A 22,041-nucleotide genomic window follows, 5' to 3' on the forward strand; every position below is an offset into this window, starting at 1 on the left:
CCTCCATCTGGCCTCATCCATGAAGCCATGTCTTCCTTGGAGAGGAAGCCAGATTCTGGCTACTAGTCTCAGTTCAGCCACTACTGACTGCAGACTCTAGTAAGTCCCTCAACTTCTTTTTCTTCCATTTCTTGAACATAAATTGGAGATAACATGAGTACTTCCTGCAGTAGACTATAGTGAGAAATGAGTTATTCAGGTGAAGAGCTTGGTTGTCTAACGAATAGCAAACTTAATAAATGTTAGCAATTTCACTACTGACACTCTTTTCAATGAAAGTTTAGACGTTTCTCTGTTCTCTGAACTCCCATGGTATACACAATCTCCATGACAGTTTTTTTCTATTTTTTTCATTTTCTAATCTTTATTTTATTAAAAATGTTTTCTTCTTTCCACGTTTTTTATTGGTTCATATAGTTGTACATAATGATGGGGTTTGTTGTTACATATTAATACATGCAGAAAATATAACAATGTAATTTATATTTTCTAAACTTTATGATAATTGGTTTCCCTTTTTTCTTTTTTTTTTGTCATTGCTGAAGATCAGACCCACAGTTTCACATGTGATAGGCACTTGTTCTACCACTGAGCTATATCCCCAGCCCTGTAGGTAGATTTTTTTTAACTACTAGCTCTCAGTATATCCAGAGCTAGATTGAATTAAAAGCATTTGGTCAAAGATAATCGGGTAAGAGCATGAATGCTGTGGAGGATGTAGGGAAAGTGTAGGGCTGATTCTTGCCCAAAGGTGTTATCCACTTGTATGACTTGTATCAGAGGAGAAAGTATTGCTGAGTTGCTGGCATTTTTCTGTTTTGGACTTTATTCTCAGAATATGGATGGATTTATGGATTTTCCCTCATAATAATCTTAATTTCATTCTGTTTATCTCAGTTTAAATCCTTCGTCTCTGATTCTAAGTAATTTCTTAATAAAATGCAGGTAAAAATGATTTTGTGGCTAGGTATATGGCTGAATCTTAAGAAAATTGTAAGAGTATTTCTTGGTGAGCCAAGCAATATGATTTTATCCTTGGGGGGAATAAGGCAGGAGGGAAAGTGGAGGATCTGTAATCTGGAGAGAAACCCTCCCAGGAGAGAAATATCTGCATATATGGAGGGAGGAGAGAATGGGGTGACCCAGGTGAGCATCCTGTGGACTCAGTCCTTCAACATACCTTAATGGGGAGGAAGGGCCTCGGGGTACTCTCAGTTTCACAAAGAAGAGATTTTCAAGAACAGTATTCCTGTTAAATCTAAATCTTAAGGAACAAAATCTTAAGGAACGAAAAACTATATATTAGGGGAACTAGTGAATTTTTTCCATAATGTTTGGGTATTTTTTAAAAAATAATTTTATGTTGTTGATAGACCTTTATTTTATTTATTTATATGTGTTACTGAGAACAAATCTAGTGCCTCCCACATGCCAGGCAACTGTGCTACCGCTGAGCCCTAGCCCCAGCCCCAATCCTTGGGTATTTTGATATAATAAGAGTTATAATCATTTGGGCTTATTTTACATAAACATAATGTTCAACAGTATTCTTAGATTAAAAAGGTGAAACTAAAAGTGATTCTGCATGCTAAAGGACATAAAGGTAGGGTTGGAGGTGTAGCTCAGTGGTATAGCACTTGCCCAACATGCATGAGGCCCTGGGTTCTATGCTCAGCACTTCAAAAAGAATGAAATACATAAAATTATAGAATAGTCCAGTAACAGTTCTTTATTTAATTCATTATTTAGGATTGATTGTTTTTATTATTTCCTTAAGGACTTGCTTATTAGTGCATGTTTTAGTCCCTTAATTTTAGTAATAGCTATTAAAGAAAATAATTAGGAAGTTAGCAGTAAGTCATTATGTCTAAGGGTTAAAACTTGATATTCATTCATGAGGAGGTAAGAGTTAAACAGGAAGGATTTTTTTTCTTTCTTTGTAAATATCTTTAGTTGTAGGTTGACACAATACCTTTATTTTATTTATTTTTATGTGGTGCTGAGGATTTAACCCAGTGCCTCATACATTCTAGGCCAGTGATCTACTACTAAGCTACAAACCCAGTTTGGGAAGGATTTTTCTTAAAGTTTTAACTTAATTCCCCTAGTGCTAAGGATTGATCTCAGGGCTGCGGCTATGCTAGCAAAACCTGTACCATGGAGCTATGCCCCCAGTCCTGATGAACTGCTCACTTTTAAATATTCATTCCCCACGGCATAAAATACATTCATTATTCATGATTCTCTTCTTCATCCCCTACTCCTAAATAAATAACCTGACTATCTATCTGGTGATTGATCTCTTTCTTATGTTCTATTGAAACTGTAAGAAGAAATTTGGGATTATTTGAATGCTTATTTTGTTTTTTTAATTGTGTCTCAGAATTGCTTTTAAGAAATGTCTTTGATAATTTACTAATTTTCTATTACCAATGACTGCAGTGGCAATTTCAAAAGAATTTTTAATTTCTGAAGACTTTAAAATAGGTATATTATGCACTTTGTCACTGAGCTACACCCCCTGGTGTACATATAAGGGAAGATAAATTGCATATTAAAAGTTGTCAGTCTTCAGTACCTCTGGAACATGTTATCCTACAATCATAATCAGGGTAATACATGGGGACATCTATTTATATCCATTTAGAGTGCTTAGTCATGACATAGTTGACACAGTGTGCATTGTTGTATTAGAACTTAACGGAAAGCTCTGAAGGGAGAAGGGTTTCCTAGGGAGACGTAAAGCTCTATGTTAAGTTTCATATAAACTTTAAAATTGTAGTGGGAATTGGTAATTTGAAAAGACATGTACTTCTGAGAATTTCCCTTTATAAGAGAATCAAAATATTGGAGCAGGAAGGTACCAAAAAGACAATCTTATCTAATGCACACTTCACAGATATGAAAATGTGGCCCAGAAGAAAGTGGTGCCTTTTGCGCTGTCAGCACTGAGCTGTGATGGGTGTTTGGACCTCCGTCCCACATCCCAATTCTGGGTATATTTATTTCCACTGTACCTAGTAGCTGCCAGCTTAGCCAGAGCAGCAAAAGACTTGAATAAGAGAAATATTCATTTTGAATATTATCTAATATTAACCTCATTTCTTATTTCAACTCTGTATATTTCTAGAAATAGTACTTTACATATTACTTTATAACTGTTCAGATTTAGGGATCTGAATAAAATATGACTGGATTTAAGTTTCAATGACAGCTTACCTGCTTAAATCAGCAGACCAAAATATATTCACATCATTACAATTACATAATTTCAATATAAAAAGGATGGAAATTTATTAATTTAGTTTAATAAATTAACATTATTAAAAACTTCAAACAAGGCAATTTGGCTTTTCTGTGTGGACACTATTCATGTTTTGTACCTATTTTCAAAAAGTTTGAACATTTTCCTGTTAAGTCTGGACCTTGCATTTACATATATTTATACAACTATTTGTATACAGACTACTTTGATGTTAAATTTTCTGTATAGTATTTTCCAATAAGGCATATTTAATAGATGAGGGAAAGGAAGTCTAGTAGAGCAGAGGAAAGAAAATGAGGGAGGGGAGAGAAGATAGGAAGAAAAAGGAGGAGGGAAAAGGCCAGGTTGGGGAGAGATCATGAACTGAAATCTAATTCCATGCATGTGTGAGTTTGTTGGGATGAACCAAACTACTATGTGTAACTATAATAAAAAAAGTATATTTAATCTTGCATTACATTTAGATGAATTAGTCTAACATTTAATTCATGTTTTCATAATTGGGAAAAACAGAGATTAGGCAATTAAGGAAAAAACATCTCTAGACTGGTTTCTTACCAATCACCCTTCTTCAGGGACTCAAAACAGGCTGCATGATGTTTTGAGAAAATTATAAAATGCAACAAAACCTGCTGAATAGCATTCCCTTAAAGCTGGCATTGGTTAATTTCAGAAATCTTAGGGAAGAAATTTCTTCAGTGCTGCTTGGAACATTTTGTTCTGTAGACTCAAGATATGGTGTTGCCCTCCCCGCCCTTCTTCTTAAGTGTTCTTTTCTAGGTCCATAGAGTGTTGGTGCTTATGGGGCATTAAATAACCAACTCAGTGACCTTCCCTGTCCTTTAGATCCCCTGGTCCAAGGCATCCTGTGTGCCAGCTTGGTGTGTAGTGATAGTAGCAAATCGAGTGCATTTTTATGGCGCTTTCTTAAGCATACCTAAGTACAGTGAAACATATTGAGGCTTTTTTAGTCAACACTCAAAAATCCTTGGGAGTCATTCCAGGCTTTTCACCTGGAGTTTCTTTGTGCTTTTTATTGTTTGTTTTTTAAATTCTACTTGGGTAGAGCCAGAAGAATTATGTTTAACTTTCCTTTTCAGAAAGCTAGCTAAACCTGTCAAAGCTGAGTTTTGTTTCAGGTCTTAAGTTTAAGTTGATATGTTTCTAGGGCAGATAATAATTCAATAATTATTCTTTGAATTATTAGTATGCATCAGAATCTACGAGATGGTTCATTAATTCATATTACTAGACCCTTCACCCCAAGGAGGATACACTTTAGGAAGGTTCTTGAGGGAAGCATCTCTGTGGAGGAGGAGGTATAAGGGCATGAATGAAAGCAGGCAATGATTTACATTTGAGAAGAAGAAATGCATTCAAAATGTATTAGAGGCTAGAATTGATGGGATTCAGTGATGGAGAAGTGAGTTTGAAAGACAGCTGTTTAGCTCTCTTAGCTTTCTGTCTCTGAAACTTGGGCCCTTCACCAGGGCTGAGCATTTGGAAGGATGAATAAGCTTAGGAATTAGGGGATGCATTCACTTAAAAAGAATTTAAATTTTAAATTATAAATAGGGATAATGACAATGGGACTATAAAAGACATAGCTCAGGAAACTCTTCTGAGAAGTACTAATAGAATTGGGACAGGAATAGATATGGGGAGTGGGAAAGTGTAGATGGGAACAATATTAGAGTCTGTCTCAGCAGCTTTTGAAAGGTATTCATAAATAAAATGAGAAAATCAATTGAAATAAATGTAAACTAGCTTAAAGGCCATCTGATTCAATTTGAACTTGAAGTTGACTAACACAGGCAGGGCAACCTGAACTTGAAAGCCAGTTAGGATATTTGTTTGAAACATATCTATTCTTTTTCAGTGGTTTATATAGGGTACTTGGTGATACTGATAATATTCTGAATTTCCAAATGTTGTATGGAAAACTAGGTAGTAAATGGAGTCTGTATGTTTGCACATGAATGTGCACATAAAATCAAGGGTGGTATGTGTAAATGGAAGATTTTAAGTAATTCATTTTGGTTACTTTTTAAAGAAAGTTAGTTTTATGCACATTAATTGGAAACAAAATATTGAGTTGAAGACAAATAAGTCTTTTCCCCCTGGACAGATGGGCAATTTTTCCAATTTCATTTATTTCTATTCCTGAGATACATTGGATTTGGGAAGTTGAGGAAATGTGTTCACAAAGAAGAAATTCCCTTTTCTAATAGCATATTTTTACATATTTGTCATTTATATGGGAAAGATGCAGTCTTCAATTTTTTTTTAAAAAAGCCTATTTTAAATTAATTGGAATTAAATAGTTTCTTGTAATTTAACAGAAATTTAGTGTTTTGGTTTTTTTTTTTGTTGTTGTTGTTCATTTTTTTTTTTTTTTGACTCTGGGGATTTAATCCAGGTGCTTAACCACTGAACCACATCCCCAGTTTAATATTTTATTTAGAGACAGGGTGTCTTGCTAAGTTGCTGAGGCTGGCTTTGGACTTGTATTCCTCCTGCTTCAGCTTCCCAAGCTGCTGGAATTACAGGCTTGTGCCACTTCGCTGGCAACAATTTAGTTTTGAATTTGAGTTTCACTGACATAAATACAAACAATGCTGCTAGCAGTGGGGGGCTGTGGATGAGGGTGGAAATGGAAAATAAGGAGTAAGTGTATCATTTCTCTGCCAGTTGATACCCATGTGATATGAAATTTAGGTCAAATAAATTTGGGTTTGAATTATAACTATGTAAGAAAGGTAACTTATGGAAAATTGCTTAATCTCATTAAACTTCAGTCTCACATCTATAAAACAAGGATCATGCACTATAGTACTACTGGTAAAATTAAGCTTCATGTAAAATATAGAGTAATATTGATATAATACTTGTTTTAGTTTCTGGTTGCCACTGTAGCAAATTACTCCAAATTTAATGATTTAAAACAATACATATTTATTCTGTTGTAGTTATGGATGTTATGTCAAAAATGAATCTAAAGGGGCTAAAATCAAAGTGTCCACAGAGCTAGATCCTTCTTTTGGGACTGGATTCAGAGGAGAATATATTACCCATGGATTCCATTGACTTTTAGAGGCTGGCCTTCCATGGCCCTTAACTGCCTCACTCCAGTCTCTGCATTTATGGTTATATCCTCTTCTCTACACTAGTCAGGTTTCCCTCTTTAATAATATTTGTGATTACTTTTCATATCAACTGAGATAATATAGGCTCTTGCTCTAAGATCCTCATTTAATCAAATCTGCAAAGTCACTCTTACCATATAAAGTAATATGCACAAGTTCTAGGACTTTAGAAGCAGAATACAACAGACACTAGTATTGCTGTATGAATAAATGTGGCTGTATAACCAAAAAAAAAAAAAAGAAAAATATAGACCTTATATGAAGAAATTGAATAAAATAAAAATTCAATCCTGTATGCAAATATGATATATTGGTTATATGTAAATAAAATATGGATACTTTTGAAAAAAAAAGAAGTGGGCATTCTTGGATAAATTATCAAGATTTTAAATAGAACAAGGAACAAAGAATTAATATTGAATATTTTTTCAAACTAGGAGAACCATGTATGATAATGTGATGTGGACTATTCAGAAGCACTAATTTATGTACAGATGCATTCTGGACAGCTGTTCTGGAATATGTGAAAAATAGGATCTGAAATGTGTAAAGATCACAAAATGGCTTAAACAAGACAGCGTTGGGGTGGGGTGGGGTAGGGGGAGCATGTAAGTTGATCAGACTTCCTAGGAATATATTACAGTGTTACTAATGGAGGAAAGGAAGATCTGATACCTCATTTCTTATCTCTTTAAATCCAAGACAAGTGAGCTTAAATGAGTGCTTTTCCAGGTAGCAAGAATTTTGAACTTGCCAGGAGTAATTCTTTCAGTGTTGAGTATAGAGTTCCTGAGTCTCTGTTATGATTCGGTTGAATTTGGGTCTTGTCTGTTGATCCAATAGTGTGTTTTCCTTTGACTTCTCAGGTCTATAATCTTTGCTTGGCTGTTTGCTTTGCTCATACATTTAATATCTGTTTCCGGATTGTAGTCATTAAATGACCTTTCAGTTAATTTTAGGCCCCTGGGAACCTCCAGTATATTCTGATTAGAGGAATTAGTTCTCTACATCAGTGGTTCTCAACCATAGGCAATTTTGTCCCACGAGGGACACTTAGCAATGTGTAGAAACATTTCTGATTTTCATGACCAGGAAGAGGTGAGGCTCCTGGCATCTAAAGGGCGTAGAAACCAGGAATGCTGTTTCACATCCTGCAGTGCACAGGGCAGGTCCCCTTATGACAAAGAAATATGATATTCAAAATGTTAATATTGCTGAGATTGAGATACCTTGGTCGAAAACTATATTATCTTTATTAGCCTTTGGCATAAATAAAATTGTGAAAAGCTTAGTTTTTTTAACCTTAGAATTGTTCCATGAAACATTAAAGAGAGGCATATGTAGAATAGGCAAAATTTAGACCGTAGAGACTTATGATTAAACTTGAGGGCTAGGAATCTCTTTAGGGGAAAGAGGGATGTTAATTTTTCCCATGGTTGAAATTAAAAATTTGAAACAAATCTCACTTATAGGCAAGGGAGAATAATTTATTAAGTTAATACAGAGATTTCTAAATGTGTTGTATGAATAGTTTGATATGTGTTGTTTTGGCTATGGAGTTTGTGTTTTTAATTAATTAAACGCATAGCATTTTTAATTTATTTAAATTATAGCTAAGGAATTGGTGTAATTATATAATACCTTACAAGTAACAATTTATATCATCTTATTCTTTACAGAAAACTTCCATATACATCAAAAAGGAAATATATATATATATATATATATATATATATATATATATATATATTAGATACTTTAAATATGTGTTCAAAGTGTAGGTTTTACAAACCTACAGGTAGCTATTATCTTCATTTCTTAAAAGAATGTACCTTCAGGAAACTAACTAAAAGATCTTCCCTTTAATTTTGACCATGCTTGATTTATAATCCTGTTTTTCCCCCTTTCTTTGTGGTGCTGTGACTCAACCCAGAACCTTGCACATGCTATGCAAACACTGTGCCACTGAGCTACATCTCTAGCCTCTGTAATCTTATTCACAGTTAATGGGTAATCTTCTTTCTGAAACCACACTTGTATAGGAAATAAATAGCTGGCAGATTGTCTTTCTGTCTGGGATTTGTTATGATGATGGTATTTCATTTACTTAGAAGGCTTTAAAAAAGTGTTTTGGCAATTTTCCATCTGGAATCCTAGGATGGATTGCATATGCAAAAATAGTATAATGCACATCTAAATTTTCTATTGTCATGTGGGAAATTTCTGCCATTGCCAAGTTTAAAAAGGAAATTGTTGTTGAAATAGGTAGATTTTGAACCAACACTCTGAGAAAATATTGCAGCCATATTTTAGGGCATTATAAAGAGAATTTATTTTTCAGGATGAAGGAAAAGTAAATAATTTTGAAAATTATTGTAAAAATTATTTGTGATTGCATTAATACTAAGATAGGATCTTAGGGAAATCTGTGAATCACATCAGATCCTTAATTTCAGAGTCTTAATTTCCTAATCTCTAAAGCATTAGATTGTACTGTGGATTAAAGGTGATAATAATGTAGAATAGTCAACATAAATGATATAACATGCTTAATAAAGGCAATTGTTATGATATATTAATTATATACTTACAAGTAATATAGTTTTAAAATATTTTTTTGGTTGTTCATGGATCTTTATTTTATTCATTTATTTATATGTGGTGCTGAGAATTGAATCCAGTGCATCACATATGCAAGGCAAGCACTGTACCACTGAGCCACAACCCCAGCACTCAAGTAGTATTTAAACAGAATACATCTGGAAAACACTTTATTAGTATATAATTGTTCTGCTAAAAATTAAAAGAAAAAGAATTTTTCAAGTATAAGTAAAATAGTCCTCTTGTTATAGGACTGATCATATTTTAATTTGCTATTAAATATATTCAAGAGGACAACATAGTATGTAACATCTAAAAAACAACTATTGCCTTGAAATCCTATTAACACTTGGCAAGTGTTTTCTGCTCCATGTTACACAGTTTGAGAAACACTTGAATGAAAGTATATTGCTTGCACAGATAGGATTGTTGTTCCAATGTCTTGAGTCTAAAACCAGAAGACTTGTTATTTATAGTTGAATTTCACATTGACTTTACTGAATGTGGACTAAAGCTGGAAGGACTTCTCTGAGTTCAGCTAAATCATATCCTCAGGAATGTTTGTGGTTTTGATAAGATTTTTGTTTCTGACTGCTTCTCCTCAAAGAATAAAAACGAGTGATTGTGCGTGGGGTGTGTGTAAGATACCAAAAGGGGAAGAAAATAATGTACTGGTTACTCCTCAGCCCTCATATTATTCCGCCTCTTAAGAGCATTGTTGATCCAGTTTGCAACACCATCTTGCTTGCCTTCAGTGTGGTAGGCAGCTCTGTCACCTGGGTGGTCTTCCTCAGTCTCTTTCCCAATTTCTCCTCTGCTTCTTAACCCTTATGTGTTGGGTTTCCAGGGTTCCATCCTCTTTGTACACTGTATTTATTTTTTTAGGTGATCTCATTCAGTCTTACAACTTTCCATTTCATTTAGATGCTGACAGTTCCCCAAATTATATCTCCAGTCTAGATTTCTACCTTGAGCATCTTACTTTGAATGTCTAAACTCTCAGTTACCGACTCATCATTTCAGCTTTGTTAAGTGTCTCAAACTTTGTACCTAAAACCCAAATCCACCATTTCTTTTCTTTAACTTTCCTTTAGTATTTTTTCCCTTTTTAATAAAAAGATCAAAATTCCAAAACATTACAGAAGCAAAAGCAAATGCTATATTGCATCTTATTTTTTAATTTCTTCTTCCTCTTCTCTTTTTATATTTATTTTTTAGTTTTGAGTGGACACAATATCTTTATTTTACATTTATGTGGTGCTGAGGATTGAACTCAGTCTTTCAAGCATGCTAGGCGAGCGCTCTGCCACTGAGCCCCAGCCCCAGCCCCTCTTCTTTTTTTTAATATTGATTATATTTTTTAAATACATGACAGGAATGCATTACAATTCTTATTACACATATAGAGCACAATTTTTTATATCTCTGTTTGTATATAAAGTATGTTCACACCAATTCGTGTCTTCATACATGTACTTTGGATAATGATGTCTATCACATGATAGATAATGATGTCTATCATTGCTAACTCCCTGCCTTCTCCCTTCCCCTCCCACCCCTCTGGCCTATCTAGAGTTTGTCTATTTCTCCCATGCTCCCCCTTCCTATCCCATTATGGGTCAGTCACCTTATATCAGAGAAAATATTCCAAACCCACCATTTGCATTGCTGCAGCAACCTAGCATGTTACCAAAAGGAGAAAAGTATGAGTAAGTTTCTTCGGTTGATATCCCCTCCCACTATACATTTTATTTGATTGAATGTCCTAACTTCATTTAATAAACAGTTCATAGAAAATGAATCTAAATTCTGCATTGTTGTTGTATTAAATATATTCTGTTTCTGATTTAACATGTATCAGGATATGCATAAAAATCTCAACTGTGAAGTCGGTTTTAAATGAAAGTGAACATATTGCATAAAGTAAAAAGTAGAATTATAAGTCTCTGATTGAGAGAGCTTGAGATAAAACCCATCACTCAGCTCCTGGAACAGTGCTCTTTAATTTTATTATTTAAGTGGAATTGTGTGCTGTGTCTTCAAAATGAACATGGATTTTTTTTTTCCTTTAAGTGAAACTGCTATTTTTATAGTGTGTGGGAGGGGTATGAAATTTAATAGCAAATTATTTTTAACAAGAGGGTGCTTATTCATGTCAGGATTGGAATAAGCATTATGTTGCCAAGGCAAAAAATTATATTTCCAAGAGTTTTTTCTCACATAGGTAAGTATAGGAATTAAATTTATATATTTGTGTTCACTAATTATCTCTAGGGGTGGTGTTATTTTCTCTATTCTCTTTTTTATGGTTTCTACACTAATCAGATAAAATTGCATTTTTGTAGAAATGGCAGATTTAAACCTGTGAGTCATACATCTCCAGCATAACTGGAAGGTTGTCAAATGGAATGCAGTTTCATTTTTAGGATGAAGGTGGGAGGGAAAGAAGAAGAATTTCAATTTCTTTTTTTCTTTTAATGCAGCTTGTTTTTTTGAGAGAATGAAAGAAAGAGTGAAGTATTCTAAGAATTCATCTCTGGCTTCTTTTATTCACAGCTCTTTGAGACAATGAGACAAAGTTGGTAGTATTTATTCTATTTTAAATAATACAAAGAATGAGCTTCCACTAATAGAACTTCCATTAATAGAAAATGAAGTCATTAACCCAAGAGATTTCTAAATTTCTAATTGATTCCAACATTTTGAGTAAAAAGCTCCCCGCCCGACTCACTTTTTGGTATTGAGGATTGAACCTAGGGGCACTTAACCACTGAGCTACATCCTCAGACATTTTTATTTTTTATTTTTTGGACAGGGTCTCACTAAGTTGCTTAGGGCCTCACTGAGTTGCTGAGACTGGCTTTGAACTTGCAATCCTCCTGCCCCAGCCTCCCAAGCTGCTGGGATTACAGGCAAATGCTATCATGCCCCAGTTCCCCTTCCTTTTTTGACAGTAGAGTTAGAAATTTTCTTGCTGTGTTTTAAAAAAAATCACTTAATATTCTGGGGTTGCTCATAACTCTTAGACTTTCCTTCCATTTGGAGATAGGCTGTGTTGTTGCATATATAAAAATAAGGCCACTTGCTATAGTCTGAACATGTTCCCCAAAATTCATGAGTTGGAAAGTTAATCCTCAGTGCAGCAGTATTGAGAGGTGGGACTTTTAAGAATTGATTAGGGCTCTGCCCTGATGAAGGGATTAATACTGCTATCACAGGAGTGGGTTCCTAGTGAAAGGATGAGTTTTGTCCCATTCCCTTTCTTCTTCTTCTATTCTGCTCTATCTTTGTCTCACTAGGTATAGGTCCCTTGCCCTGGACTTCCCAGCCTTCAGAACTTTCCAAGTTACTTTCCAAGTTACTCAGTCTGTAGTATTCTGTTCTAACAACACAAAACAGACTTAAGATGAGTTATCCTCTCATCAGAAGGACATCTGATTTGAGTTATCTGCAGTTCCCACTGCTGAGTGCATAGCTCTGCCCTTACCCCATACATATCTGACAGATTTAAACCAGTTACTGGTCCTATAATTTTTGTTCTTGTGGCTATTTAGGAAATCATGATTCATGGCCCCTTTTCTTGATTTTTTTTTTTTAAGTTGTGAACAGGTGGTCAGTTGTGTAAGCAACAACTGGAGAGCAGAGATTACTTAGTAACTTGGAAAGGGACCAAGTATCTGAGGAGCCCAGCTTCTGTAATATCAACCCACTTTTCCAAGAGTCAACACCCAGGTCAGCTGTTGCCACCCAGGGCAGGGCCCGGTCTCTAGGAAGATTCCATGCTTTGCTCTGGGAAGTGGCCTCAGGAAGTTGAGGGCTGGAGACCTAATACTCAATAAGCTTCAGTTATTCTGAGGAGCAAAGGAAGCAAGGTTTAATGTTATTCTAGAAGCAGGGAGAAGACTGAACTGCATAGTTAACTTTGCTGAGTCCCTTGTAGAATTCCATATTCTTTGTTAGCCAGAAGGCAGGACTGGAGGCTTGGAGTCATGGCAGATGAAGCCAGACTTTTCACCTTTTCTGTTCTTCTGCTGTACTTGGGGCAAAAGCATTCCTTCTGTATTAGAAATTCCAGGATGAGTTTTAAGTCACGTGTTTTCCATGTACTGATTCAGTGAGAGAACTCTATTTTATCTTTTTAAAAATCTTTTTCTTTCTTTTTAAATATACATGACCATAAAGTGTATTTTGACATACGTACATGGAGTATAATTTATTCTAATTAGGATCCCATTTTTGCAGTTATACCTGAAGTGGAGTTTTACTGAACATTCATATATGAACATAGGAAAGTTATGTCCAGTTCGTTCTACTGTCTTTCCTATTCCAATCCCCTGTCCCTTCCTTTCATTCTCCTTTGTCTAATCCAATGAACTTCTATTCTCCCTTCCCCTTACTGTTTCAGCATCCACATATCAGAGAGAACATTTGGCCTTTTTTGGGGCGGGGGGGATTGGCTTATTTACTATATTTGATCTTGATCAATTTGGCTTGCACAGTGAAGGGGTTGGAATACGGGGAGAAAAGATGATTTTAAAGCATGGGGAATTGAACTCCTAGGGATTTGTGATATTGTGGCAGAGCCTGGGAAGATTGGGTTTTCCAATGTTGCAAATGACAAAGGTTGTACTACCCTGGAAAAGACATACTGAGACACGGGAGAGAAACAGAGACTGGGATTTCATGTCAGATCCTCTGAAGCTTTACTCTTTTTGGAGAAACATTTTTCCTGTCACTTCTGGCTCTTGATGTGCTAGGTTGGCTGTGAGTGGCTTGAAGTAACATATATGAACACTTAAATGCTTGGCCTTTCCCAGGCCGTGATTGGCTCTGAGAAAAGAGCCATGTGTCTCTACAGCCCCCAAGGAAACTGCTGGAAAGGCTGTGGCAGTTGCATGAGTGTGGGTCCAGAGTTAGCTCTTTGAAGATTTTTAGAAATATTTTTAGTGCAATCCTAGAACACAGCTGGCTGGCACATACTGGTAAATGTTAATCTTACCTATTAACACTTTGTTCTCAAACTGTACTGTCAGATATGAGGGATAGATTTTTGGATTTGCAGATATATATATTTTTTCCTCAGATGTTGGGCTTTTGGAAAACTTAAAGGGTACTTGGTCAGGGCAGACTGTAGACCAAGGATGGGTGGGGAGGCTGGTTTGGTGCTAACATCAATGTTGAGAAAATGATAGCCATACCATGTCAGTTTGCTTTGCCCTTTGCTTGACCTTATTCTAGAAATATTTTCTTATTCTTGATTAAAGCCTTCCATGGCAAGAGGACAAGGAAAATATAACCTGGAAGAATGTCACAAATTGTTCCACAGAAATATCTCTTCTAAGGGAAGAGGGGAGAAATTGACCTCCTGACACTGCCCTTTCCCCCCAGTGGTTTGATTTAAATGTATAATTAGGGGGTAGTTGTGAAATGAATTATTTATTTTTTCTGTCTAGGTCAAATACGTTTAAAATCTTTTGTTGAAACTCAATGAGGCCAGCACTGCTCCTGTTTTACAGGTGTGGCTTTGAGGACAGAGTTAAGTGATGTGACTAGGTTCTTCGATGTTGAGCTTTTGGAAAACTAAGCTAGCAAGACTGGATCTAGATTTCACCTGCAGGAGAGCTGAACTCAGAGCCCTCTTAGCTGAGCTGCCTCCTGATGGCAGGACCCAGCATAGCATCTCTGGGGAGAGTCAGAGCATCTACTCAGACTATTTCCTTAGAGTTTCCTGATCTTAAGTTTACCAATTAGCTGTTAGGATACGTGGCAGCTGGTTAAATTGATAAGCACAAAGGTCAGAGGTTTGTGATAGACATGTCTTCTGGACCTTTGTCAGATAGCAAAAGGATTGCCAGAACTATTCCATTAACAGAAAATATATATGTATATCTATGCTATATTTGCTATTTTGTAAATATTAAGTATAGTACTAAAAAGTTGGGCTGGGGTTGTAAGGCCCTGGGTTTGATATATTGTGTCCAACTACAACTAAAAAAAACAAAATAAAAAATCTAAAAAAAAAATAATGTATGATCCAAGCATAGACTAAAGGCTTTCAATATATTCAAGGTAGTCATTTTTGAATATTATTTTAAATATTACTCAACTATTCTATCACTTTTAACCTGAACTTTTGTGCCATGAACTGTGCTAGGCACTTTTAAACAAGTATTTTTATTCCTTCTCAAGTGGGCATACCTTGTTTTAAGGTACATGGGAGATAGCAGTGAACAAAACCACACAAACTTTTTGGATTCTGGTGGAAGAGAGAAAGATAAAAAATAAATGCGAATAGTAGATGGTTGTAAAAACCAAGGTTGGGGGAGGGAAAGTCAGGGTAAATATGGGAATTAGGCAGGCAAGTTGGAATTTGAATACCAGGGTCCTACTTGACTTCACTAGGAGGCTCTATATGCAGAGTGGGAATAAGAGAGCCTTGGTGTCATGTAACATACTGTCAATTCTGAGAACTGTTTATTGATGAACTCTTCCTTGGGAGGCTAGGGATTCTACTAAGTACTTGTGTATATTCCTCCTTAGCTATTGAAATAGGGGGCATTAGCCCCAGTTTATCCAGAAGCAAACTTATTCTTTGAGAGTCAAGTAAATAACTCAGGTATAGCCAGAGAGACCCAGATCTGACTCTAAACCCCTTGCTCCTTAAACCTAGTACTAATCAGTGTCAACTATGGATGCATTTGCTATGGGAGAATAACTCTGATGATAGGACTACCTCATTTTTGGTTCTGATGGATTGGTTGTGCAGTAAATATGACTGACTCACATTGTCTTGTTAACCCTAAGCTTCTCCACCCTCACACTTGTTCTATTTAAAAGGCCTTGGGGCTGTGCCTCGGGGTTATCCCAGGCAAAGGAGTCTCCTGATTCCTGATATCATGCAGTGGGGTATTTGTTGTGTGTCAGTGTGAACTCTCTTTATTCCAGCAAATCATTGACTACTTGAATTCCTGGCATTACATTTCAGTGATAGGGCACTAATTTGGTTGGCCTGTGTATCACTGTGTTCAAGAGTATGTTGCAAATTCCTATATTTAGAAGGAAGGTAAAATGAATGAGGGCAATAATGCCAAAGTCACTGCTATAGTGAGTGTCTACAACACAATAAGCAGTACCCTGTACTTGCAGTGCTTGCTGTGTCATGACCAATAGCTCTAAGCAGATGAGATTGTTGGATTGGAAACTTTTATTGAGGGCTGTGCAAAGGAGGTCAGGGTTTTTTTTTTTTTTTATTGGTTGTTCACAACATTACAAAGCTCTTGACATATCATATTTCATACATTAGGTTGAAGTGGGTTATGAACCCCCAAGGTCAGGGGTTTAAGAGGGCTTTTTGCTCCTTCTACTCTGATATACTTATGGTAAAAGTGGGGCAACTTTTGGATTAGTACATCTTTGTACTGTGTTTTGATGATTCTTTCATGTTTTGGATAATTTAATATTTTAGTTGGGTATGTTAGTCATTAATCTAGTAAGGGGTATGAGTTTATAACTGTTATTTTATTGTCAGTTTCTTGTGACTTTCTCCACTAACTACTTCCGAAATGAATTGCTATTAATTTTTACAAGATGATTTTCTTTTTACTCAAGAGACAGTGTGAGCATTCAAGCCAAGAAATTTGTTCTATTTATTTACTTTTTTTTGAAGTAGACATATATTCAGAAAAGTATACATATGGGAAATGTACAATTCACATATTTATTTAGAAACTGAACACACATAGGTAGCCAGCTTTTAGAGCAAACTACAAATTTTTAGCATTCTGATAGCCCCACACTCTGCCAATGACTTCTGCCACTCTCTCCCACAAGGATAATCACTATCTGGTCTTCTAATAGCATATCTTTGTTTTGCCTGGTTTTTATTTTATATTGTTTCATTCATATAATCTGTATGGTTTTTGTGCTTGACTTCTTTTTTTTTTTTTAACTTCCCGTTGTTTGTGAGATTGTACCAGTTACTTGAAAATAGTTTGGAGATTGTTTGTTCTCATTGTGTGGGTATTCCATAATCCTTGCTCTCTTAAAGAGCGAATTCTCCAGTTTTTGCTGTTGTATATAATGCTGCTCTAAACATTCTTGTATATGACTTTTGATAAATTAGTAGAGGCTTTGTTGTAGAAATGGAATTACCTAGAAATGGAATTACGAGGTTGTGAATTGTCAGTGTGTTTAGCTGAAATAGATATCACCAAGCGGGTTAAGGGTGTGAATAGTTGTACCAGTTTGTATTTATATGAGAACATGAATTTTTTGTTGAGATGCTTTTTGGGGTTGGGTGGGAGATGTGTATTATTCTTAAGTTCTTATTTGTTCTGTGAAAGGAAATAATCACAGTTGCCTCACTTATTCTTTCAAAGATAAAGTTAAATAATTGTCTCTGTGCACTCCAAACTTACCCCTTTGTTTTTTTTCCTCTGCGTATATATTTGTGAATGCACGTTATATGTCTTCTACAAACATATTGATAATTGTATACAATTATCAATGTATTTTATTTTGTAATTGTATTTTTATTTTATAGTTGTATCACTTGTAGTTTGGCTGAAAAGCCATTTTAGAGGCCATCTAGTTCAGGCTTCTATGGTCTCTGAATTCGCATTGATCCTGTGTGTGTCTGACACAAAGCCCATTCTTTTAGGGTGACCCTACTCTTTGTTCATAGTTTATCGTTGCTGCTTCCACATTGAGATGATATTCTACTTCCTTTTAACTTCTCCCTTAAATATCATGCCCTACAAGTGAGCCAAACTCCCATGATTCTTAGTGACTTTTTTCAGGAGGAGGTTCATAGCCATTTTCTAAACTGGACTTTCAACATGTTTAGGGTCATGATCTCTGAGCCATTTACTGTGGGGAACTTGAGTGCAAAACCTTGTGGACAGTGAAGGAGAAATGTCAGCATGTGCCTGCTTTCTCTCCTCGCTCCATCTTCCTAAGATTTTTTTTTCTTTATTTCCCAATTTTCCTGTCCTAAGCACACATCGATCCCCCTGCCATTGGACTTAAATATTGTTTAAAATTAGAATGCAAAAATCTAAATAACATTTTAAAAATAAGACCATATTGGGTAAAATGAAGAAAAATTACTTTTTATAGAAAACCGTTATATTTGGTAAAATCAATAAACATGGAAAATTTTTCTCATGTGTAATATGTGCTGTTAAGATTTCTGAATTACCAGGTGATATTAATATTCATAGAACTTAAGAATAAAAATGAATTTCTAGTTATAATTAATTTAAGGTTCATGGATATTACTTAATAGATATTTTATTTTTCTTTACAGACAAGAAGAGACTGATAGAAGATTGAAAAATGTAAGATATATTTAATGAAGCATTATAGTTTTTACTTTGATAATCCTTAGGGAAGTAATAGAACTAAAATATACTCTGCATCCTTTTTCCAATTAAATTTTACATGGAAACCACCAGTCATAAACTGTAAATATAACTAAATATATGTATTGCAGTACATGGTTAGAACTTATATTCTCTGACTTCATAGTATAAGAAAGTAGGCTAGATTTTGGAAGCTAGTTATTAAAAGTTACTAATGTGGTAAGGGCAGACCCATTTTATAATTTTTTTAGGGGAGCAAGTAGAAAACCGTCATAACAGACTTTAGGGGAATACATAATGTTTAAGGATGCTGTGTTCAGTGTAGACTTATAATGTCCTTAGTATTCTGCATAGAAGAATGTCTAAAGTGGAAGCTTTGTTTTTAAAAAGCTTCATAGTATCATCACGGAAGCTGAAAATTATTGATTTTAGGTGTTCATTCTGTAGCTGCTGAAAAAAAATATTGATGGATTTAAAAGTTTCTTATGGTTTCCTTTTATAATATAGCAATAATAATTAAGATTTTTTTTTGTTTTTTGTTATGGGGATTGAACTCTTGGGCACTTGACCATGGAGCCACATCCCCAGCTCTATTTTATATTTTATTTAGAGCGAGGGTCTCACTGAGTTGTTTAGCACCTCAGTGTTTGCTAAGGCTGGCTTTGAAATCATGATCCTCCTGCCTCAGCCTTCTGAGCCACCGGGATTACAGGCATGCATCACTGTGCCACACTATAATTAAGATTTTCAATGAACCTTTCCCTTCCCATAAATTTAAGGGAGTTGGACTTTCAACCATAGAGTAGTAATATGAGCTATCCTTTATCTTGAGTATTCACCTGAATTGAGCTTACTAAATAGACTGATTTGTTCATGAATTTTTTTTTCAAAGGTTTTGATAACATTGTACTGGCTGGGAAGAAAAACACAAAATAACCCCTACTACAGTGGTCCCTATCTTAATTTGAAAGCATTCGAGAAGCTTTTAGGACAAGCTCTGACTAAGGTAAGGAAACTACATCTGTATAAAATGACTGCTACAGCTAACACTATCACTTTCTCCTCCTCCTCCTCCTTTCTTTTGCTTCTCTTCCTCCCCTCTGACAAATAATGGTGGGATGTGTTTGCTCTAGACTGGGCTGAGTAGAAAGGATTGTTAGTCTTTGCTGGCTTTATATACTACCACCAAGAGTCAGTGAGCCTATTCCAGAGCACTTTTTGAGGCATAAATTTCTCTCTTAATTTTAGGTAGTTTGATGACATGCACATTTACTTTCTTTCTTACATATTGTATAACTTATTTCTATGCTCATTATGAATTTAGCCTGCAGCAGAAAGGCATTTCCAGGACAATTAAAATTAATGGAAGTAAATTTCTTTATATTAATGTATTCTTGGGCAATTAATTATCACTAATGTCCGTATTCCAGTATCACCATACTGCCTTTATTTCCAAAAGAGTAGTGAATGCTAAGTGAAACTTGATAAGGTTTTAACGTTAGAATCTTTGGTTTTACACACATTTCTATTCCTTCATATCCGGGAACCTGTGTGACAGCCTTTTGAATGTTTAAGGTTTGTTTGAGAAGAATCAAGTGCCAAGACTGACAGTTGTTCTGCCAAGACTTCATTTATAAAAGGCCCAAGTGGAAAACTAATTTCTTTGTGGGATATTTATTTAGGGGAACTGATAGGGGTCAGAAGAAAATATGTAGTCAAAATAAATAAAACATTAAGAGTAGATGCTTTAGGGGTCTTTCTGATGATTAAATGATGCTCTATTAGTAAGGCATTTTTAAAATTAGTCTCTGACACTTTGTAAAAAAACATAATAAATTTTTTTTTTTTTAAAGAGAGAGTGAGAGAGGGGAGAGAGAGAGAGAGAGAATTTTTAATATTTATTTTTCAGTTCTCGGCTTTGGGCACAGGGAGAGCCTTGCTTTATAATTATTTCAGCTAAGGAAACTTTCAATTAAAAATGACATGGAGGCTGGGGATGTGGCTCAAGCGGTAGCACGCTTGCATGGCATGCGTGCGGCCCGGGTTCCATCCTCAACACCACATACAAACAAAGATGATGTGTCTGCCAAAAACTAAATAATAAATATTAAAAATTCTCTCTCTCTCTCCCTCCTCCTCCTCCTCCTCTCTCTCTCTCTCTCTCAAAAAAAAAAAAAAAAAAAAAAAAAGAATGACGTGGAACTTCAGCCCATGAAGTAATGCTCTTTAACTTTTTATGACAATCTGACTCGGGTTGAATAATCTTAATATAGTGTTTATGCTAGGAATGCTTCATTAAATGCTGTTTCCTGTTACCAGTTTCTGTCAGAGTGGTCAAAAAAGTTTTGGTAGATAGCTGTGGTTCTGTTATTCCACTCTTACTAAGTGGGAATAGGCATGAGAGGCATGTGATCATGTCACCTGTTTTACATTCATTCTGTTCCATCTAGATAGTGCTTAAGGCCAGTCCATTGTATCAATTAAAAAATACTTGGTGTAATACTTGTGCTAGTGTCATAACTGAAGGTGACTCATTTTGGGGACTTGTCAGGGTGAAATCCTCAAAAACCAAGCTTCAAGGGCTGGGAATGTAGCTCAATGACATATTGCCTGCTTAGAACCAAGCCATGAGTTCAATCGCCAGTACCACAAAAACAAAGAAACAAACAAAATGGTTTAAAACAAAACAGTCAAACTCCAGGGTCATACTCAGGTTGTCTTTTAACTATGGTAGCCCATCATCAATAGCTTTAACTTTATGATGTTAAATTTCATCTTGGCATGTTAGCTCTTAGGTTTCAAAGTATGTGTTAAAAAAAAAAAAAAAAACTGATGAAGCCATGCTTGTTGGTGTGTGCCTGTAATCCCAGTTACTCAGGAGGCTGAAGCAGAAGGATTGCAAGTTCAGAGCCAGCCTGGGCAACTTAATGAGACCTTATCTCAAGGGGGAAAAAAATACACTGGGGGTAGAACTCAGTGGGTAGAATGCCCAGTACAGCCAAACAAAGACCTTGATGGATCTGAAGATTTACTTTACAGTGGTTACTCTCATATTTTGTGAAACATTCTGGTACCAACACTAGGCCTCATTTCCCCATCTTCTTGGGGGCAGGGTATAAGGTAGGTGCTGGCGTTTTCATGACAGGATGGGAACTCGTGCCAGGATTCCTGGTCTAAAGCTTATGAAATCTCTCTTAAATCAACTAGACCCTTATTGGCGTTTTAAACACTTGTCAAACATTTGATCCAGAAATTCATCGTTCTATTATTAGTCAAAAACATGCCTGAGCCAGCTGCTAATTATTCTTTTATACATTTTCACCTTTTTCATGTTGAAAAAGTAATATGACAGATGCCCAGGTAATCATCATCTGACTCAATTATTAAAGATTTTTATATTGGCTTATCTACCCACCCATCTATGTTTTTAAAGTAACCATCTTAATTTCGGAAATATCTCATCCCAAAATATTCAGTATGCATCTCCTGAGAATATTCTTCTGTATAGCCACAATGTATATATTTAAGAAATCTCATAAATATTCCCCATTATTTATTATCAAGGACATATTAAATTTCCCAATTGTCTTCTGTTTTTCATAGTCTCTTTTCTTTAATATGAATTGTGATTTACTCAAGATTCATATGTTACATTTGGTTGTTAGTT

At 35.4% G+C, this 22,041-nt stretch overlaps 1 protein-coding gene across 11 annotated transcripts in view; it reads left to right on the forward strand.

The window, feature by feature from the left end:
- The window catches only part of LMO7 (LIM domain 7), a 98,735-nt gene that overhangs the window by 17,520 nt on the left and 59,174 nt on the right, over positions 1–22,041 (forward strand). For all 11 annotated transcript variants that reach the window (XM_081307051.1, XM_081307047.1, XM_081307048.1 and 8 more), the window contains 2 exons: positions 18,320–18,350; positions 19,267–19,380. In XM_081307051.1, the coding sequence (XP_081163177.1) occupies positions 18,320–18,350; positions 19,267–19,380 (145 nt within the window). The remainder of the gene's footprint in view (positions 1–18,319; positions 18,351–19,266; positions 19,381–22,041) is intronic.

Source organism: Spermophilus citellus (assembly GCF_964194105.1).
Source record: "Spermophilus citellus genome assembly, chromosome: 1".
Classification (NCBI taxonomy): Eukaryota; Metazoa; Chordata; class Mammalia; order Rodentia; family Sciuridae; genus Spermophilus; species Spermophilus citellus.